Below are 19,286 nucleotides of genomic sequence, written 5' to 3'. Positions count from 1 at the left end.
GATCCCAGGAAGCTGAGGCAGGAGAATGAGAAGTTGGAAATTAGCCTTGACTGTGTAGTGAGCTGAAGGCCAACCTGGGCTATATGGCAAGACTCTGTCTCAAAGAAAAGAAATAATGCCATATTTCTGAATTTCTTTAGTCAGTGTTCTCGTCTAGGATATACATTGCATTGTAGACTAGTGTGTAGATCGGAATGTTGAAATGTATTATGTAGTGTACTTACAAATATGTAAGAGTAAGAATTAGAGCCTTTGCAATTCTCTGTGTCCATTACAGGGAGCTTTGAGCACTGAATAAAAGCATATTTACGACTTAAAAAATAAATCCTGGTCAATGACTTAATTCTAAGTCATTTGTTCAACTATGAGAGAAGAGCATCCCACGAGCCACGTGTGACTCCTGAAAAGGCTGTTTGCTCTGCAAGTGGCTGGAGTGTGGCACACTGGCTTCTTTTCCTGGAAGTGGCACAGCGTTCACTATACTGTGGTCCATCCAAGGCGCTGCTCCCCTCTGGCTTTGTATTTATTATTGTTTGGCTCTTTTGCTCAACACACGTGATTTCAGGAGCTCCCACTGAACGGTGACGCAAGGTCTCAATCTTGGTTTCAGATAGTGCCTAACTTCTTAGTGTGTGGTTTTCAGTCAAGGGTTTGGAAATCCTGGTTACCCGCCGACCACAAATACTCCTAACATCCTACCCCTGAGCGTGGTAGGAAGGTCTGAGATAAGCTGGGGCAGACTCCAGCAGACATGGAATGTGTAGCCACCCTGCCACCTCTGAGTGAGGTTCTGAATTGTTGGGCCAGGCTCAGATTGTGCTGGGTTACTGTAAACCTGTCATGGCCGGGGAGCCAGGGGCTTATTTCTCACTCATCTGGGAAATGAACTCTCTAGGCTTTTAACCCGGGGAGGTTCTCTGCAGGTGTCTGGGCTGCACGAGGGACCAAGAATGTGGGGTGGAGTGGGGGTTGTGTGTGTGGGGTGTTGTTCCGAGGGCATCTTGGCTCCACAGGCCTCAAGTCCTGGGCTTTCTGATAGTTTTTTGTTAGAGTAGATGCACTTGTGATACCGTCCTCACTCCTGCAGGGTTCACAGAACATGAATCCAGAAGCCAATCAGGAAAGAGACCGATAGAGCTCGGTTGTGTGATTTGTCTAGAGCAGCGCTCTAAAACTAGGGCCAGTTTCTGTGTGATGGTGGCACACGCAGGTGGATCTCTGAGAGTTCGAGGCCAACCTGGTCTACAGAGCGAGTTCTAGGACAGCCAGGGCTGCACAGAGAAACCTTGTCTCAAAAACAAACAGCAAAAAACAAGAACAAAAAAAACCCCCCAAACCCGGGGATAGTGTGTGTGTGTGTGTGTGTGTGTGTGTGTGAGAGAGAGAGAGAGAGAGAAGAGAGAGAGAGAGAGAGAGAGAGAGAGAGAGAGAGAGAGAGAGAGAGAGAGAAACACCAGTGGACAACCCATGACATTTGGCAATGTCTCGACCCTGTTGGCTGATTCTGGGCTCAGTGGTGACGTCATGGAGAGCACTAGGGTAGAAACTCCTGACAACCAGTCTGCTGCTGTTCTGAGGGAGTGGATGTCATGGGCCTTAGAGAGGAGGGCTCGCTGTGCAGCTAGGGCTGGCTCTGAACTCACAACCCTCCTGCCTCACTCTCCCTGGTGCTGGGATTGTAGGCCTGTGTCGTTGTGCCTGGAGTGACTGATGTGTAAAGGGAAGGCAGGCACACTTTTTCCTTGCTTCCTAAGCCTCCTGTGTTTAGGACCTGCCCAAAGACCTGGAATCTTACATCCTGTTGCCCCCTCCATTGCGGGGATCACGTCTCATCAAGCACAGATTGTTATTTTCTGCATGTGGGGAGGAGATAATACCAAACCCTTCTAGTCCTGAAATCTCACCTCTTCCCCTGTGTGATGTGGACAGGGATAGATCTCCGTCTTGCCCGATAACCCGCAGTTTACACATCAGGCATTTAGTCTAGTAATAGGCCCTATTTCAAGCCATGTACCTGTTACAATATCCTAGGTTCACTGTAATCTGACTAATAACAGACCCATCCTGCACCCTTTCCTAAGCCCTCCAAGGCTAGCCTGGCGGTGGTGGCGCACGCCTTTAATCCCAGCACTCCAGAGGCAGAAGCAGGTGGATCTCTGTGAGTTCGAGGCCAGCCTGGTCTACAGAGAGAGTTCCAGGACAACCAGGGCTACACAGAGAAACCCTGTCTTGAAAAAACAAAAAAACCCAAGGCTGTCTTAACCTCAGAGCATAAGGTGTCACACTTTTAGAGTCCCTGTTTCTTTTAAGTTTTTCAGTCTTGGAGACAGCCTCTGTGTCCCCAAGCCTTTTTATCTCATATCTATTTTGGAGAGGCCATTTTTAATGTCACTCTTTGTAGGAGTAAACAGTTATCTTGAACATTGTTGAACTTTTCGATGCATAAATCTCCAGCCCTGGATTCGAAGCCGACAGTCGCGTCAGGGAAGCGTCAGGGAAGCGCTGTGGTAAGTCTCGGCTCTCAGTAGGAGCCTCCCGTGGGAGGAAGATCAGGATTAAAATGCAGAAAGAGATGTGCCATGTGTGTGTGTTTCACTGATGGCGACACTGGTGAATCTCTTAAAAAAGTCAGCACAACATCCATAGCTCTGAAAACGATACCTTTTCTTTGGGGACAAAGCAGTGAGTATTTTGGGGCTGAGAGAGAGGGCTCTGTGGTTAAAAGCCCTGGCTACTCTCTCAGATGACCTTGGTATGATTCCCAGCACCCACACTGTAACTCCAATTCTGGGGAATCCAGCCCCCTCTTTTGGCCTCCGTGGGCACCCAGCATGCATGTGGTATACAGACATACATGCAGGCAAAACACCCATGCACATAAAAATAAATCTGAAGAAGGAAGGGAGGGGTATTTCGTTTGACCAAGACCCATTTTTAGGATTCAGTAAAGTCACCGATGAACTGGGTGGTCTCAGGGTTGGTTCTCTCAGGTGGTGACACTTTTGACCTCTTACAGGGGACAAGGGCACGCTGATTAAGAGGTTTGAGAAGCTTGAGTGCCCCACACAAGTGTTAGTGACATGTCATATGTGTGAATTTATATGTGTGTCCATGTCACCATTTGTAGAAATGACCCCAGAGACTTGGCTGTGTTACAAATCATTAAGGGGTGAGGGGTGACAGGGGCTGAGAACACCTCAGTAGTCATGCACAAGTGAGACTCTGGTTCTAGGCCCACGCACTACACAGATTGAATTTTACTGATTTCGATTGTACTTGTGAAGGGACAAGATGAACTTGACTCTTTCTGTGTGTGTGGTGGGGGTGCACACTCAGGTAGCTGTGAGGGGGGGGCACGGTCAGAGACCAATCTTAAATGTCATTTCTTGGGACCTACCCACTGTGGTTCTTGAGACAGAGCTCTCAGTGGGACCTGGGGCTCGCTGATTTGGCTGGCTGGCCGGCAAGCCTCGGGGATCTCCCCGTCTCTGCCTCCCCAGCACTGGGATTTCAGGTGTGCACCGCAATGCCCAGCTTTTTACTTGGCTTCTGGGGACTGAAGTCGGGTTCTCATGCATGCACTGTTGGCGCTTTCCTGACGGAGCCATCTCCCCAGTCCCTACATTCCTCCCTGCCCCCCCCCCCCCCATTTTTGAGATAGGTTCACACTGTGTAGAATTCACTATATAGACCAGGCTGGTCTTGAACTCACAGAGATCCTCCTGCCTCTGCCTCCCGAGTGCTGGGATTAAAGGCCACACGCTCAGCTTGCTCTCGTGCTCTCTCAAGAGTCATTAAAGGTTTGGAAGGCAGAGTCCATTATCTGCTGACTTTGTGTCAACTTCCAGCATGAAGGTTTAGGATCATTCCTGAGCACTAAATTCTCCCTGCTATCCCAGCGCTCGGGAGGCAGAGGCAGGCGGATCTCTGTGAGTTCGAGGCCAGCCTGGTCTACAGAGTGAGATCCAGGACAGGCAGGGCTACACAGAGAAACCCGGTCTGAAAACAAACAAACAAAAATCTCTCTGCTAATGTTTGAATGTTAGATCCAGGGAACGCTTCCTGACTGTGCAGTGGCTCTGAAGCCTAGTTACTTCTTTTTCTATGAAAAAGAAAATAAGTACCAGGTGAAAAAACGTTCCGTGCTTGACACACACAGCCTGGGTCTCTCCCCGTTTGGCGAGGTGCGAGCATCAAGAGGAATGTCCCTCGTGCGGGAGAGAGGGGCCCTTCGTCAAGTACCTGTCTGACGTGGTGCGTGTGCGGTGCTGTTGTGAGCTTCAGTGTGGGAGACTGAGGAGAGCCACTGATAACGGGAAGGCTCTCCCGAGCCTGCCTTACCTTGTGAGCTAGTGAACTGTCCGCCGCCAAAGCCGGAGGAGATAATCAGCTCCACCCACGGAACCAGCCCGGCACGACTGAGCCAAGCATGACCACAGGGATGTGGGGGCCGGTGCAAAGAGCGGTGAGGACGGGGCCATGCATGTCTGTGCTCTAGGCTCTCCTGCCTTGTGGGAATGTGGCCGTGGTTTTTCTAAAGTAACAGCTAATCTGGGCATATATCTATACACACACACACACACACACACACACACACACACATACACGCACGCACGTACGTGCGCGCGCGCGCACACACACACAAACACAAACACACAGGGTTTCTCTGTGTAGCCGTGGCTGTCCTGGAACTCGCTCTGTAGACCAGGCTGGCCTCAAACTCACAGAGATCCACCTGCCTCTGCCTTCCAAGTGCAAGCAATTTTACGATTTGTTTTTATTTTTATATTTATATGTGTAAGTCTGTGCATGTGTGTACAGGTGCCTGTGGGGGCCACAAGAAGGCACTGCCTTGGTTCCTGTGAAACCGGGGTGATTGTGAGCCGCCTGATGCCGGTGCTGGGAATTGAACCCTGGACCTTCTGGAAGAGCAGCAAGCACTTCCTGCCGAACCGTCTCTCTAACCCCAGACTCCCTCCCTTCCTTTCCTTCTCCTTTAAATGAAAAACAGGGGCCGGGATGGCGGCTCAGTCAGTGAGGTCCACTAGCACCTGTGTGAAAAGCTGGACGGGGGCCCAGAGATGGCTCAGTGGTTAAGAGCACTCTCCCAGAGGTCCCGGGTTCTATTCTCAGCACCCACAGGACAGCTCACAACTCTAGTTCCAGGGGATCAGACAACAATGCATAGTGTAGGCAAAATGACCAGATACATAAAGTGAATAGAAACAATTTAAAAAGATAAAGTTACTGGGTGGGCTCAAAAGTAGACAGTGGGCAGCTGCCCCGCCTGCCCCCTACCCCCACCCTGCCCGCACCCTGCCTCTACTCTGCCTGCACCCTGCCCCCACCCCGCCTGCCCCCACCCTGCCCGCACCCTGGCCCCACTCTGCCTGCCTGCTTATTTCAGCCCTCTGTCTCTGCCTGAGCCCTATTACAGGAGTCATTCTCCTTCGTGGCCTGTGGCAGAAGAGGCTGGTGAGGTGGGATTTCTGGGGCTGCCTTGAGTTGGGCTGCCTTTGTCCAGGGATGGAAGAGTGATCCAGTGATCTTGCAGCCCCGGGCTGTAGGGGCAGGGGTGGTGGTGGGGAGAACCTCAGGGAGTGGACTGTAAGAAAACCTTGTGAAAAGATTTTCACTCTGGGATTTTCCTATAGGGTCAGGTGACTCTTTGTGAGGTTGTTGTCCAGGTTCCTAATAGCAACACAGGAAATGGATTTTAATCTCTCCGCTTGCTGCTCCGTTTGGGGGCTGTTTAATGATGTGGCTTCAGCAATAGCAGTCTGGGCCAGGTGGGAGTGTGCCTAATGAATGTGTCACTTATTTTTAAAATGCATGTTTATGATTTATTGTGTTTTTTATGGAATGGGACAGAGGGTAAATGATTTAATATGCCTGCTTCTAAGTTGGTGCTCTTGTGGGTAACTATTGAGCATGTTTGGGATTCTAGAAAAAACATGGACTGTTTTTTGTTTTTGTTTTTGTTTTTTTGTGGGGGGGGGGGGGGGTTGAGACAGAGTGTCTCAGTGTAGCCCTGGCTGTCTTGGAACTCTCTCTGTAGCCCAGACTGGCCTTGAACTCACAGAGATCCTCCTGCCTCTGCCTCCTGAGTGCTGGGATTAAAGACGTGCAGCACCACCACCCGGCTATCCCAAGGAGTGTTTTTACTCGGAAGTTCAGCAAGTATCTAAATGCCTATTGCTCTCAAAGGGTCACACCTCCCTCTTTGGAATCTGAACCTGCTGGAGCTGGACTCCAGCACTTATTTTTCATTTTAAAGTATCTGTGTGTGTGTGTGTGTGTGTGTGTGTGTGTGTGTGTGTGTGTGTATGTATGTATGTATGGGTAAATGATTTAATATGCCTGCTTCTAAGTTGGTGCTCTTGTGGGTAACTATTGAGTATGTATGTTTTAAGACAGTTTCATGTAGCCCAGGCTGGCCTCAGACTTGCTATGTAGCTAAGGATGGCCTGGAACTCCTCATCCTCCTGCTTCTGCCTCCCGAGTACTAGGATTATAGACCTGTGCCACCATGCTTGCTTCAGGGAATGTTTTGGAAAGAATTTTCAGCCAGGTGGTGGTGGCATACGCCTTTAATCCCAGCACTCAGGAGGCAGAGGCAGGTGGATCTCTGAGTTCGAGGCCAGCCTGGTCTACAAAGTGAGTTCCAGGACAGCCAGGCTATACAGAGGGGGGAAGAAAAAAGGAGAATTTTTAGTTACTGATCCCAGAGGTTCTCACTCTACATTAAGAAATCCCTGAGGGGGAACTCGAGAGATCTCCAGCACCCACATAAAGGGCAGCAGGCATCTCTTACCTCAGCGCTTTCTCTAGTACGTCACTGGCTCCGGGCTTTGGCTTTACCTGTCAGTGGACTTTGTATCTAGAGAGTGGGGACTGAGCCAGAGCCCTTAAGGAGTGAAGCACAGGTCAGACCTGAGCTGTGAGATGACCGAGTCTTATCGGATGGGTCTGCTGCCTCTCTTAGGGGAACTTGCCCATTTAGCTCAGGCTGTTTGTTCTTTTGGGAAAATGCTGAATTCCACCAAACAGCTTAAAAATCCATTCCCTGTTCTCTAGTGCATGTACAAGGCTGAGTCTTAGTTAACTTCTTCTGATAGAGCCGTGGCTTGCTCTATCAGAAAGGATGAAATTTACCTTTTGCTAGCAAAGCTTAAAAAATAATTTCCAGGGGGCTGGAGAGTTGGCTGAGGGGTTAAGAGCACTGGTTGCTCTTGCACAGGACCTGGGTTTAATTCCCTGTACCCACATGATGGCTCACAACCACCTGTAACACCAGTCACAGGGGGATCTAATGCCTTCTAGCCTCCAAGGATGCTGCATGCATGTGGTTCACAGACATACATGCAGGCAAGCAACCACACACATAAAATAAAAAAAAAAAAATTCCAGGCACGGCATATATTGTGGAGGATACAAAATTAGTATATGACAGTGTCACCATGGAAGAAAGGCAGATCAGGCTAATATGTAAGAATCAGCAGGCCAGGAACCCCGCTCCGTTATTCCTTGTACCATGTTCAGAGTGTCCCCTTGAGTAGATTGTCACGCTTCCTTTAGCTCTTCATGTAGCCTTAAATTTGCATCCCTTAATATTAGAGATGATAACTTGACTTTCTGGTTGTTAAAAATACAGGTAGCAGGGCATGGTGGCGCATGCCTTTAATCCCAGCAATTGAGAGGAAGAGGCAAGTGGGTTTCTGTGAGTTCAGCGCCAGCCTGGTCTACATAATGAGTTCTAGGACTACAGAGAGAGACTGTCTCAATTCACCCCCTACACGCCCCCCCAATGAGGTAAATCCGTATAGCTTTAGAGAATAATTTTCCTAACCACCTGTGGACCTTTTTCTGAGGACCTAAGGAGCTGGCCCTGAAGGGCCTGCATTTTCAGGATGTGGCCCTGGCTTGTTTCACATCTGTCTTGGGGAAGCTGGTCTCCTTTGGTTTCGGTACCCCAATCAGGAGACTTCTACCCAGTGGGTGTGCAGTGCCAGAGTTGGTCTGTTTTCCAGAGCGCCGTTCAAGGTTCAAGGATGGAAAAAAAAAAATCGTTTTATTGCTAACCGTGCAGTTGGAAAGTAAATGTGAGAGTTTCAATAATATTGTTAAATCTCTTAAAATCTCCACAACCTAAGGGAGAAAGCTTGCTGAAACAGCGCTCCGGGCACCGCCGAAGGGTTCGTGCAAAGCGCGGGAACTCTGGTGTCCGCCGAGTTCTCCTTGAGACCCGCCGACCCATCCACACCAGCTCTTTCTTCTGGTCCTTGAGAACACCAAGTGTGGTGCATGCGCTTTACATCCCCTGCCTAGAGCAGTGTTCCTGAACGTCGGCTCCAGCCAGTGTCTCCTTGTCCTGCGGGCCTTAGTTCAGATGCCGCCATCCCATGCGCTTCCCCAGCTCTACCTAAATCTTTGTCCCCTTTTTCTGTTATAATATCCATGTAAAGCTTGTTACTCTTTAAATTCTAATTTTATCTGATAATGAGAATGTAAAATCTTTGTTGTTCTGTAGTTTCATACAATGTGAACACACATATACAATGTACATATTTATGTATATATGTGTGTGTGTGTGTGTGTGTGTGTGTGTGTGTGTGTGTGTGTGTGTGTGTGTGTGTATTCACTACCACCCCTGGGTTCCACATTTTAACTGTTCTGGAAATTGTCTCCAGTTATCTCTGAACACAGCCACACTTCCACTCTCGTCTTTTCTTTATGGGCATTTTGTTATTTTCCGTTTCCATGTTTTTTTCCTACTTGAGAAAAGCACACTTTGCTGGGTAATTTTCTCAGATCTGCTCCCTGACTTATTAATTCTCTTTTTAACTTTGTCAAATATCTGTGTAACCCATCTATTGAGGATTTTTTTTATTATATTTACTTATTTATTGTATGTGGGTAGGAAGCCTCCATGTAGAGGTCAGAGGTCATCTCTGGTTCCCCAGCACTGGGATTACAAGCGCCTTCCTCTTGTATCTGGTGGGTCTGCGGATTGCACTCAGGTTCTCATTTGTGCAAAGTACTTTTCCTGCTCAGCTGGCTCCTTCCTTCCTTCCTTCCTTCCTTCCTTCCTTCCTTCCTTCCTTCCTTCCTTTCTTCCTTCCCTGCTTCTCGCCTCCCTCCTTTCTTTCCTCTTTCCTTCCCTCCCTTTCATTTTTTCCTTCTGTCTTTTCCCTAGATAGGGCCTTACCCTGTACCTCAGGCTAGTTTTGAACTCATGTGATTCTCCTGCCTCAGCTTCCTGAGTCCTGGGATTAGAGGTGTAAGTGACCACACCTGGCTGAAACCTCTTGCGTCTTATCTGAACGAACACTCTATTATCCTAAGTTGGTTTTCCTTCCAGCTGGTCTTACCCTATTATTTGTTGGATTTTCCAAGTCTTGTTTATGATGGATTGTGTTTTTATATATTGTGTATTTTACCTGTAAACCCATCTCCAGTAGAGCTTTATTTATGGGATTCCTTACCATGTGTCTTAGTCAGGCTTTCTGCAGCTGTGATGAAGCATCATGACCAAAAGCAACTTGGGGAGGAAAGGGTTTATTTCGGCTGACAGCTCCGCATCACAGTCCATCACAGAAGGAAGTTAGGGCAGGAATCCTGAGACAGGAATTGATGATGCAGTGGAGGGCGCTGCTTACTGGCTTGCTCCCATGGCTTGCTCAACCTGCTTTCCTACAGCATCCAGGACACCCAGCCCGGGGGTGGCAATGCTCACAGTGAGTGGGACACATTAGTCAGCAATTAGGATGATGCCCTGTGGTCTTGCACACAGACCAATCTGGTGGCAACATTTTCTGGACTTGACTTCCAAAATGACTCCAGCTTATGTCAAGTTGACATAGAACTAGCCAGCACAACTGACTCCTTGTCACCTGGACACACAGACACATCCCTGTTCTACTAGAACCTTTATTTCTCTTTTGTCCCCAAGGTGACATGTTAACATCACAACATAAAACACTGTGCTTCTGAGTGAGACTTCTTTGGGGTTTTATATTTCTTCTGCAAGATGTCTGGTGCTAGCCTGGAAACTCTCCCTCGCAACCCTTGTCTCAGAGGTCAGTTCTCTCTTTCTCCCATGCAGATCCTGGGGATTAACTCGGGTCGTCAGGCTTGGCGGCAAGCACCTTCATCCACTGAGCCATCTGGCCTGCCCAAGGACACTTTGTTTCCAGAGACAGGGTCTCACTATGTAGCTGGTCCCATGACTCTCCTTCCTCCTGTTGCTGCTGCTGGGATTCTGCAAACACCATCATGCTTGATTCTGAAACTATTTTTTTATTACATTTTTAGTTTGAAGATTTTTTTTTTTAGGCAAGTCAAGTCTTATGTTAGTTTGAGGGAAGGCCCCATGATCATGGATTTTTAGAGGAAATTTCCCCCCTCCCCATTCAGATCTAATGGCTCTTTTATTTTTTCTGATCTGTATTTCCCCTTTGAGGGTCCTATCTTTTGTGATTTGTTTGTTTTAAAGATTTATTTATTATGTATACAGTGTTCTGTCTGCATGTATGTCTGCAGGCCAGAAGAGGGCACCAGATCTCATTACAGATGGTTGTGAGCCACCATGTGGGTGCTGGGAATGGAACTCAGGACCTCTGGAAGAGCAGCCAGTGCTCTTAACCACTGAGCCATCTCTCCAGCCCTGTTTGTTTTGTTTTAGACAGGGTCTTGCTTGTAGCCTTGCCTATCCTGGAACTTGCTATGTAGACTATACTGGTTTTGAACACCCAGGGCTTCACCTGCTTGTGCCTCCTGAGTTCTGGGATTAAAGGAGTGCACCACCATGCCCAGTGGGTCTCGTCTTTGTATGTTGAGTCTCAGTTCCATCTCCCTGCTTCAGAGTGACCCCAGATCATCAAATAACCCACTTGGCAGGGCAACTGGAAAGGTCTGGCCTCATTTCTGACTGTGATTTCTACTTTCCCTCTGTAATTTTCGGTTCCTGGAGCTCTTCCTTGCAGGCTCAGTATCTAATTAAAGCGCTGTTGTTGTGTAGTAGAACTTTTGCCTACCTGTCCTTATTGTCCTGCCCGTGCCTCACCCCACACGTCGCCTGGGGTATGAGTAATGTAAAGAGCATTCAGTGCATAGCTGAGTGATTGTAGGGGGGTGGGGGAGGCTGAACATTTCCACTGAAAGTTCGTTCTCTCTGCATGGAGAGCCAGAAGTGGGCACTCCCGTGTCATTCACAGCAGACAGCCAAGAGAGCCGGTGTCCTGTATACTTTAACATCCAGTAAAAGGACTTTGATTTTCCTGTTTTTCACTCTTAACCTTTAAAACTTCAGTGTTTTCCTAAGGATGTGAAGATGACGTTGGCATCAGCCAGTTGCTCCCAGGGTTTTCCAGCCCCATAAATTGGCAAATTAAAACCATGCCTGAAGAACCATTACTGCCCAGTGTCTCTTTCTATGCTGGCACTGAGAAAGTTCTCATGTTGATTAAATTGACCTTTACAGTGGCGTGGCTAAGAATAGCAACTTCAAGATGTGGAAACTGTTAAGGACGTCATTAGCCCCACAGTTTATGCTGCCACTAAAGAAATGAGATAATTTTTTGCTTATGTGCAAAAGACGCACTGTTCAGCCTTTTCCCAATGTAAGAATGTGCTCACCAGTCTCTGTGTTGGCCTTGATTGTTTCTTCTTTGTGCTGCTCTGTTTTGTTTTTTGTCTCTTAGAACTGATCACAGCGTGTGTTGCCAGGGCTGTACACATGGCCCTGGAACAGAGATTGCCAATTCACCACTGCCATTCTTAAGGTGAAGGCCTCGGTGTAACAGCACTTTCTAAAAATTGTGTTTGGGGGTTATGCCTATATGCATGTCTGTACACCATGTGTGTGCAGTGCCCATTGAGGCCAGAAGGGGGCGTTGGATCTCCTGGCACTGGAATTACAGATGGTTGTGAGCCACTATGTGGATGCTCGGAATTGAACCCGTCCTCTGGAAGAGCAGCCAGTACTCTTAACCTCAGAGCCATCTCTCCAGCCCCAAGAGCACTTAGGTTTTGCAGTTCCTTTTTGATATGTTCTATGTCTTCTTACCTTGTTTTTCCTTTTCTTTCCTATATGGACTTTTAGATGCCTTTCTAGGAGAGGGTGACTGCAGATTCTCTCTCTCTCTCTCTCCCCCCCACCGTGTGTGTCTGTGTGTGTGTGTGTGTGTGTGTGTGTGTGTGTGTGTGTGTGTGTGTATGTGTCTGTCTGTCTGTCTGTCTTCCCTCTCTCTTTGATATTTTATTTTTATATGTATGGATTTTGCCTGAATGCATGTCTGCGCACCATGTGCCTACAGTACCTGAGGAGGTTGAAGGTAACTTTCAAAATGTCACTCTGGCCTGTCTTCTCCCTGCATTGCTAGGCTCTGGCTCACCTAACCTCCCTACTTCTGTCATCTCCTAGCCAAAGAAGTTCGCTGATAGCATTTTTGTTCTGGAACATTCTTCTCGTGCCTTTCCTGTAGCTACACTTTCTAGTCATCCTCTTCGTCCTGAGTGACGCTCACCTTCCTCCCAGAAGCCGTCTAGACTGTCTCGATTTGGCCTCCCTTCTGTACGCTGCACTGATGCTGCGCCTGTGTCGTTATTTCATCGCCTTTTATTAGACTACGTGCTATGGGAGGGCTTGCTCAGCTGCCCATGTGCTCCCACCCCAGCTCAAGGCTGTCCAGCTCAAGGCTGTCAGTAAATGCTGCAGAAAGGAACGAACGGGGGCCTTGCATGTGCTGCAGAAAGGAACGAACGGGGGCCTTGCACGTGCTGCAGATAGGAACGGGGCCTTGCACGTGCTGCAGATAGGAACGGGGGCCTTGCGTGTGCTGCAGAAAGGAATAGGGGCCTTGCACGCATTCCATCCCTCACTGGGGTGAACTCCTCCTGTTCTGCTCCCTGATGTGCCAGAGTGTGGCATGTTGAGCTCAGAAGGGAGGAGCCCCAGCATGTAGCCCCTTCCCACTGCTTGGTGTAGATGAGGCACACTGTTCCCAAGTAGGAGTCTACAAGAGCTGGGCCGTCATCATTTCCGTCAAAGGCGAGTCCTTCGTACTTGTTTGGCTTGAGATTTTCATCGAAGCAGCTAAGAATGGAAAAGTAGCAGGAGTAGCTTACACAGGGAGGCCTAATGGTGAAAAGCTCAGGGTCTGGAGTCGCACGAGCTTGATGGGTTCACTTCCTTACTTTGTGGCTTTGGGCCCTCAGTTCCCTGTCCCTGCTTACTTCATAGTTCCTTTGAAGTCTCAATAAGGAGCGGGTGGAAAGCTTTGGAACAGCGCTGGCACCTACCAGTGTTTGCCACAGCAGCTACGATTCCCCTCAGCCCGCCCTGCCTTTGTGGAGAGAGATCACGTGGCCATCGGCTCATAGTAGCATGTGATGTCCTGGGATGGGAATGAGGGACCGAGGAGAGCAAGGTTCCGACCCTCAAGAAAATCACAATCCATTCTCCAGTTTACTCTCTGGAAAAGGGAATGAGAGAGAGAGAGGTTTACCATTCAGGCCTGGGCCTATACGGCACGTGTGTGCTGTGCTTGACGAGGCCTGGGAGAAAAGAAGCGTGGAGAGCCATGGAGAGTGCTGGGAATTTTTCGTCTTAGACCTTCCCATTGTGTGCTTTGCAGTTTCTCTTGTATGTGAAGCGCCCCACAGCAGGCTGTCCTGTTTTTATTAATGGCAGAGGAGGACAAAGTGTTGTTTGGATGGTCCTCTATGCCTCGCAGTAATCATGGCTCACAGAATAATGCTGATAGTAGCAGCATGGGAAAACCAACTTTCCAAGGCTGCATATTAAAAAAACCTCATGCAGGAATGGGGCTTTGGACGCAGACCCAACTCACTTTTAACTACTTGAGCTCTGTGGGTGCTGAGCCACGAGCGGTCTTTGAACCCCCTCTCAGTGGTGATCTCTGGCTGGGCTGCTGCTTGGGGAGGGGTAGAAGAGCACCGGGCAGCGCTTCACACCATTCTTGGAGGCTGTTGGCTTGAGTGAGAGGAGCCATGGATTTTATGAACTCTTACATTGGCTTGTGGATGCTCTGTTGGAGGTGGGATGAGGCAGTAGGTTTGAAGAAAACCAGATAGAGTCTACACTTAGCATGCATAAGACCTTGAGTTTCATCCCCAGCACCCAAACCAACCAAGCAAAAAACTCTGAAGGTTGAAGATGTTACGGACCGTGTTAACTGGCCCTAGGGCAATCAAGTCACTTGCCCAAAGTCTTGTTCCTCTGAAGTGGCAGGACTGAGGCAGAATCTGAGCCTGCCAGGTTTCTTTCCTACCGCAGGTCTGGCTGGAGGAGCGCACTTCTCATCCCAGCAATCCTTCTCACATCTTCCTGAGCCCACTCCCTGTCTTCATCACTGCCTGCCTCCTTTCCTTTCCCGTGCTGCACAGGGGCAATTCCCAAGAACAAGACTGGCGCAGACCGCAGGGGTCCCGCCTTTGGGGAAGTGGGTGGGGGGTGAACAGTCCCGCTTAAAGCGGGTTTGAGGAACTGGGTTAAGGGGTGCCAGGACAGCTAGCTCTGCACTGGAGCCAAGCAGCAAGGCAGAGTGGGGTCCTGTTTCCAACAGGAGCGTGGAAGGGCCAAGAGCAGAGCGGACAGCGGTGGGTCATGAGGATATTGTTTAGATTTCAAGTGCGCGTGTTGCACAGGTCACGTAGGACCAGTTGGCCGCCTCTGCCTCATCTGGTGGATTTTCCCCAGGCAGAAGGATCGCTGAATTTATTTGCTGGGGTAGAGGAAGCATGGCCCGTTTTAAAAGTACACGACTACTTTGAACTTGCTTTTGCAAACTAGTGCCAAAAGAATGGCATTGGCAGGGCTTGGTGAGCTTGGAGAGACTTGATATCCTTATGAAAGGAGTGGTTTGCTCTGAAGCCCGAGTGGCTGGGTCTGGAGGACGCAGCAAGCACAGCGCTGCTGTCTCCACATGCACCCTGCCTCTGAAGGAGCCTCCCGTTGGACAGCCACCTGCTAGACAGTGCTCTGCTTTCGCTGGGCTCGGGAACACGAGAATAAAGAACTCCGCAATACTGGGAGACTCGCTGGCTGTCAGCGTTTACTGCCCTTGCGCATGTCTCCTGAGCTGGGTTATCCCGGGGTGTAAGAGTTCTTTTTCAGAATTAATTTTATTCTTCATTACTGTGTGTGTGTGAGTATGCACATGTCACGGCACACATACAGAAGTCAGAGGCCAACTTGCGGGAGTTGGTGCTCTCCTTCCATCGTGGGCTTCAGGGGATCAAACTTAGGTTGTCGGGTGGGTTCGATGTTTACCCATTGACTCAGTTTACCCATTGAGTCACCTTGCTGGCCTGGATAGGAGACTTTAAAGAGTCGGGGAAGCCCCGAGGGTGTGTGGTAGAAATGTGCACTGAGGAAGGATCTGGTATACAGTCTGCCCTTTCTCCTGTCTCTCTCTGTAGCTGTAGGTCCCTCCTGTAGCTGCCTGGCCTCTAGACACTCACGGGTGCTTTGTGTAAGCGTGAGGCCAGTGTCGGTAAGGCTAGAGCCGACCACGTGGCGTGAGTTTCCCCTGGCAGCCATCTGCCGGGATGTGTGCCAGTGGGCAGGGCAGTGGGTGCAGATGGAACCTTTGGGTTGAGTTTCTTTGCTTGGGCAGGGTTTTCCTTCGTAACTTTGAGCTTGTTAAAGATAGGAACAATGTTTCCTTTATCTCTGCATCCCATTTACCCAAGATGGTGCTTGGCACAGACTGGTTATAGTAAATGAAACACTGAAAGCCAGATATGGCAGGTGACATGTGTATAAGTTTCATCATACATGTGTGAAGTTGCTCAAAATATTTATTAGCTGAGGTTAAGGTTGCTTAGTATCTTATTTCATTTGTGTGTGTGTGTGTGTGTGTGTGTGTGTGTGTGTGTGTGTGATATGTGTGTACCAGTTAGTGTGTCTGTACACATGTGTGCATGTGAAGGCCAGAGGCTGACATTAAGTATCTTTCTCAATTGCGCTCCACTTCATTTTTTTAATATATGATTTATTTATTGTTCACTGGTGTTTTCCCTGCATGTATGTCTGTGTGAGGGTGTCAGAAGCCCTGGAACTGGATTTAACAGACAGGTGTGAACTGCCATGTGGATGCTGGGAATTGAATCCTCTGGAAGAACAAGCCAGTGCTCTTAACCACTGAGCCACCCCTCCAGCCCCTCCATTTCATGTTTTGAGACGAGCTCTCACTGAACCTGGAGTGAGTTCACTGAATCAGCTGGGCTGGCTAGTTGGCAGGGATCTTCTTGTCTCCATCAGGTCCTCTGTCTGTGAGCTGCTCCTCCCTCTTACACCCCCGACCCTCTACCATGTTGCTGGAATTACAGATGTGCACCACCATGCCCACGTTTTCATGTGGTGCTGGGATCCAAACTTAGTTCCTAATGCTTGCGTAGCAAGCACGTTACCAACGTGCTTTCCCTAGCCTCTGCCTCTCTTTGACACAGATCCTTACCCTGTATCCTAGGCTGGCTTGGACTCCACTCACTGTGAAGCCCAGGTTGGTCTTGAGCTCAAAGCAATCCTCCTGCCTCAGCCTCGAGAATTTTAGGCTTACCCATGTAGCCACCATGTCTGGTTGGTATTTCGTATCTTTAGTGGGAAATATAGTTTAAGACTGTTCATCCCATCCTCATCCACCAGTGTTATGAACAGAATTTGGCAAAGTGCTGTGAGGTCACTCAGCAGTGCCCTATATGTAGCTGCCCTGACTGCCCTGACGAGGGACATTATGAGTCCTGGATCAAGTCAAGACTTTCAAGAGATCATTCAGTAAGTAAAAGTGCTCTAGTAAATTGAAATTGGACTAGGCCACCCGTATAGGTTCGCCACCTTTTCCCAAGAGTGAAGACTCAGAGGAGAAGGTTTTGTGGTTTTGCTTACCTTTTTTTCAGGGTTTTGTTTTGGTGTTTATTTGTGGCAGGGTCATGTGTAGCCCAGGGTGATCTTAACTTCTGACCTTCCTACCCCCGTCCCTCAGTTCTGGGATGGCAGCTGTGCACCATCATGTTTTAACTTCGGTACAGTGGCTGCGCCTTAATCTGCTGCTATTTCAGCCAGCAATTTCGACTCTGCAGGTACCGACCTGCTTCTCTGGCAGCAACCCGGCAACTCAGGCTGGTGGGAATTCTGTTCCCGTAGGTACTGGCTCGGTCACCGCTGCTAAATTTCTATTGTTCTATTTATAAATAAGACTCAAGATTCCAAGGCTGGGGTGAAAACCTGCTAGCTCAGAGAGGCTGAGTAGCAACTAGTTAACCTTCTCTCCTTGCTGGCATCTTCAAAAGAGAGCATCCTTCCACTCCGCCAAACAAAAAAAAGCCATGCCACTCCAGATCCTCCCCTACTGCTTTGGGACATCTTTCTGTCTCTCCCAGATGCCCTCTGATGCTCTGTGATTACTTTCTGTCAACTAGTTGCTAATGCAGCCTCTGACCCAAGGTTAAATTTTATTTAATGCAAATGCCGACTTGGGGTTCACAGTGTGACAGTTTGAACACGTGATTTCGTGCATCCTAGGCAGGTCTTCTGCCAGCTGAGCTACATTCCCAACCTGTGCTTTGCTTTCCAACCATCTTTTGAATCTTACTGTTAACAGTCTGGGAGGGACGTTGGAAGGGAGATTGGAATGACTGACTAGATGGTAATTCTAGAGTCCTGTTTGCATTCAATATTCTGGAAAGTTTTACAGAAAGTGATTTCATTTACTGTTCGTCACAGGAGGATCGTCACCTTCCTAGCAACTGAGTTTGACACTAAACATGAACTATTTCTCTTTGGACGTAGATAGAGTACACACCCCCCTTGCCTCCCACCCTTCACCCCCGTCCTGTCTGAGGGGAGCCTCACTGTTTACCGTGTGACTTTGTGTCATGACCCTTTCCTAATAAATAAACCTTTGTTTTTCTAAACTCTGCTATGGTTGGGTTGTTCTTTTTATCTTGTTTCCTTAATGGGGTAAACCCCGGTGCTGTATGGGGGACAGACAGACCGATGTCCAGGGAGGAGGTGGATGAGAAGGCAGTGGGCACATGCCATGGTGTAATACGCTCCATTGTTTCTTGGTTCTGTAGGATAAGGAAGCCTGTGTGGGTACCAACAATCAGAGCTACATCTGTGACACGGGACACTGCTGTGGACAGTCTCAGTGCTGCAACTACTACTATGAACTGTGGTGTAAGTCCTTGCCCAGGGGGTTCTTGGCATCCCAGGGTCCCGGTTACTGCCTCTGCTCCTTGGGAAACGGCGGGCTGGCCAGCCTTTTCTGATTCTCTTGGGGACAGTGTTGGTGAGTAGAATCTGGTTCCGGGTTACGGAAGTGATTCCTTTCTAGAGGAGGAGGGCTTGGGTACCCTCTTGGGCACCGTGGGCTGACAACGGGGAGGCAGTCTGCCTCTGTGGAGGTCAAGGTTGTTGGACAGCGCTTCTGCTAAACACACTTTGTACCCTGATCTTTTTAGAACTCAGATGAGACGGTGTTGGCTGCCAGACAGTGTGGGAGGATGGGAGTCCTGAGGGCAGAGCCGTCTCAGGTGACAGACACTGCCGTGGTTCCCACAGCTGTTTCTCAAAAGAAGCAACTGTGGACTCTGCCCAGATGATTCCGATCCCTCATTGTGCTCACTATAAGATCAGATGTTGAAGTGGCTTGTCAAACCTACCCCCGATCTACTGTCCCTGATGGGCCTTTCTCTGTCCTCACCCTCTCCTCCCAGTCAGTGATGGGAGGAGAACAGCTAGGGCCGGTATTTGATCTGGCAAGGAAATCAGACTCCTGGCTGGGAAGTCTCTCTCCCTGTGAAGTGGTCTTTGAAAGTCAGCATGGGTGGGTCCTTCAAATAGGACCTCTTCCTCACCCTCACCCTTCCCTTTCCAGGACTGAGGCCACTCGATCTACAGGAGTTCAGTGCAGGAAAGGACAGGGCTTCGCGATCCCACCAAGCCTCGTGTGTATAAGCCAAAGGAGGGTACCGAGTTTCTATTTTAGAAGGGTGGGGCTGAGAAACTGACTATGGAACACCAAGTGCCAAGCAGGTGGACTCGCTGTGTTTAAATGTTTTAAAATGCAGATAACCACAGGGTTCAAATTCTCCCTCCCACCCCTTGTCAAAACAAAAGGCCAAGTCGGGCTGCCAAAAAGCACAGAGCTCCAGTTTGTTTTTCTGGGGCCCGGGCCCAGCCGGCACCACTTACGGAAAGGAGCGGAGTAGCAGTGGCCCCATCTCAGATTGACAGAGCCTCCTGGGCAGTGGGGGAG

The 19,286-nt window shown here is 49.1% G+C and overlaps 2 protein-coding genes across 3 annotated transcripts in view; both read left to right on the top strand.

Annotated features, from left to right (window-relative positions):
* The window catches only part of Sfxn2 (sideroflexin 2), a 70,701-nt gene extending 52,496 nt beyond the window's left edge, over positions 1-18,205 (top strand). The window contains exon 13 of the mRNA XM_052714613.1: positions 18,103-18,205. The gene's annotated coding sequence lies outside the window, so the exon portion shown is untranslated. The remainder of the gene's footprint in view (positions 1-18,102) is intronic.
* The window catches only part of Wbp1l (WW domain binding protein 1 like), a 64,306-nt gene that overhangs the window by 29,033 nt on the left and 15,987 nt on the right, over positions 1-19,286 (top strand). For both annotated transcript variants that reach the window (XM_052714621.1, XM_052714620.1), the window contains exon 2: positions 18,103-18,205. In XM_052714621.1, coding sequence (XP_052570581.1) covers positions 18,103-18,205 — 103 coding nt within the window. The remainder of the gene's footprint in view (positions 1-18,102; positions 18,206-19,286) is intronic.

This window comes from Peromyscus californicus, unplaced genomic scaffold (genome assembly GCF_007827085.1).
Source record: "Peromyscus californicus insignis strain IS unplaced genomic scaffold, ASM782708v3 Scaffold_4__1_contigs__length_199733344, whole genome shotgun sequence".
Lineage (NCBI taxonomy): Eukaryota > Metazoa > Chordata > Mammalia > Rodentia > Cricetidae > Peromyscus > Peromyscus californicus.
This window is presented reverse-complemented; position numbering and strand designations above follow the sequence as displayed.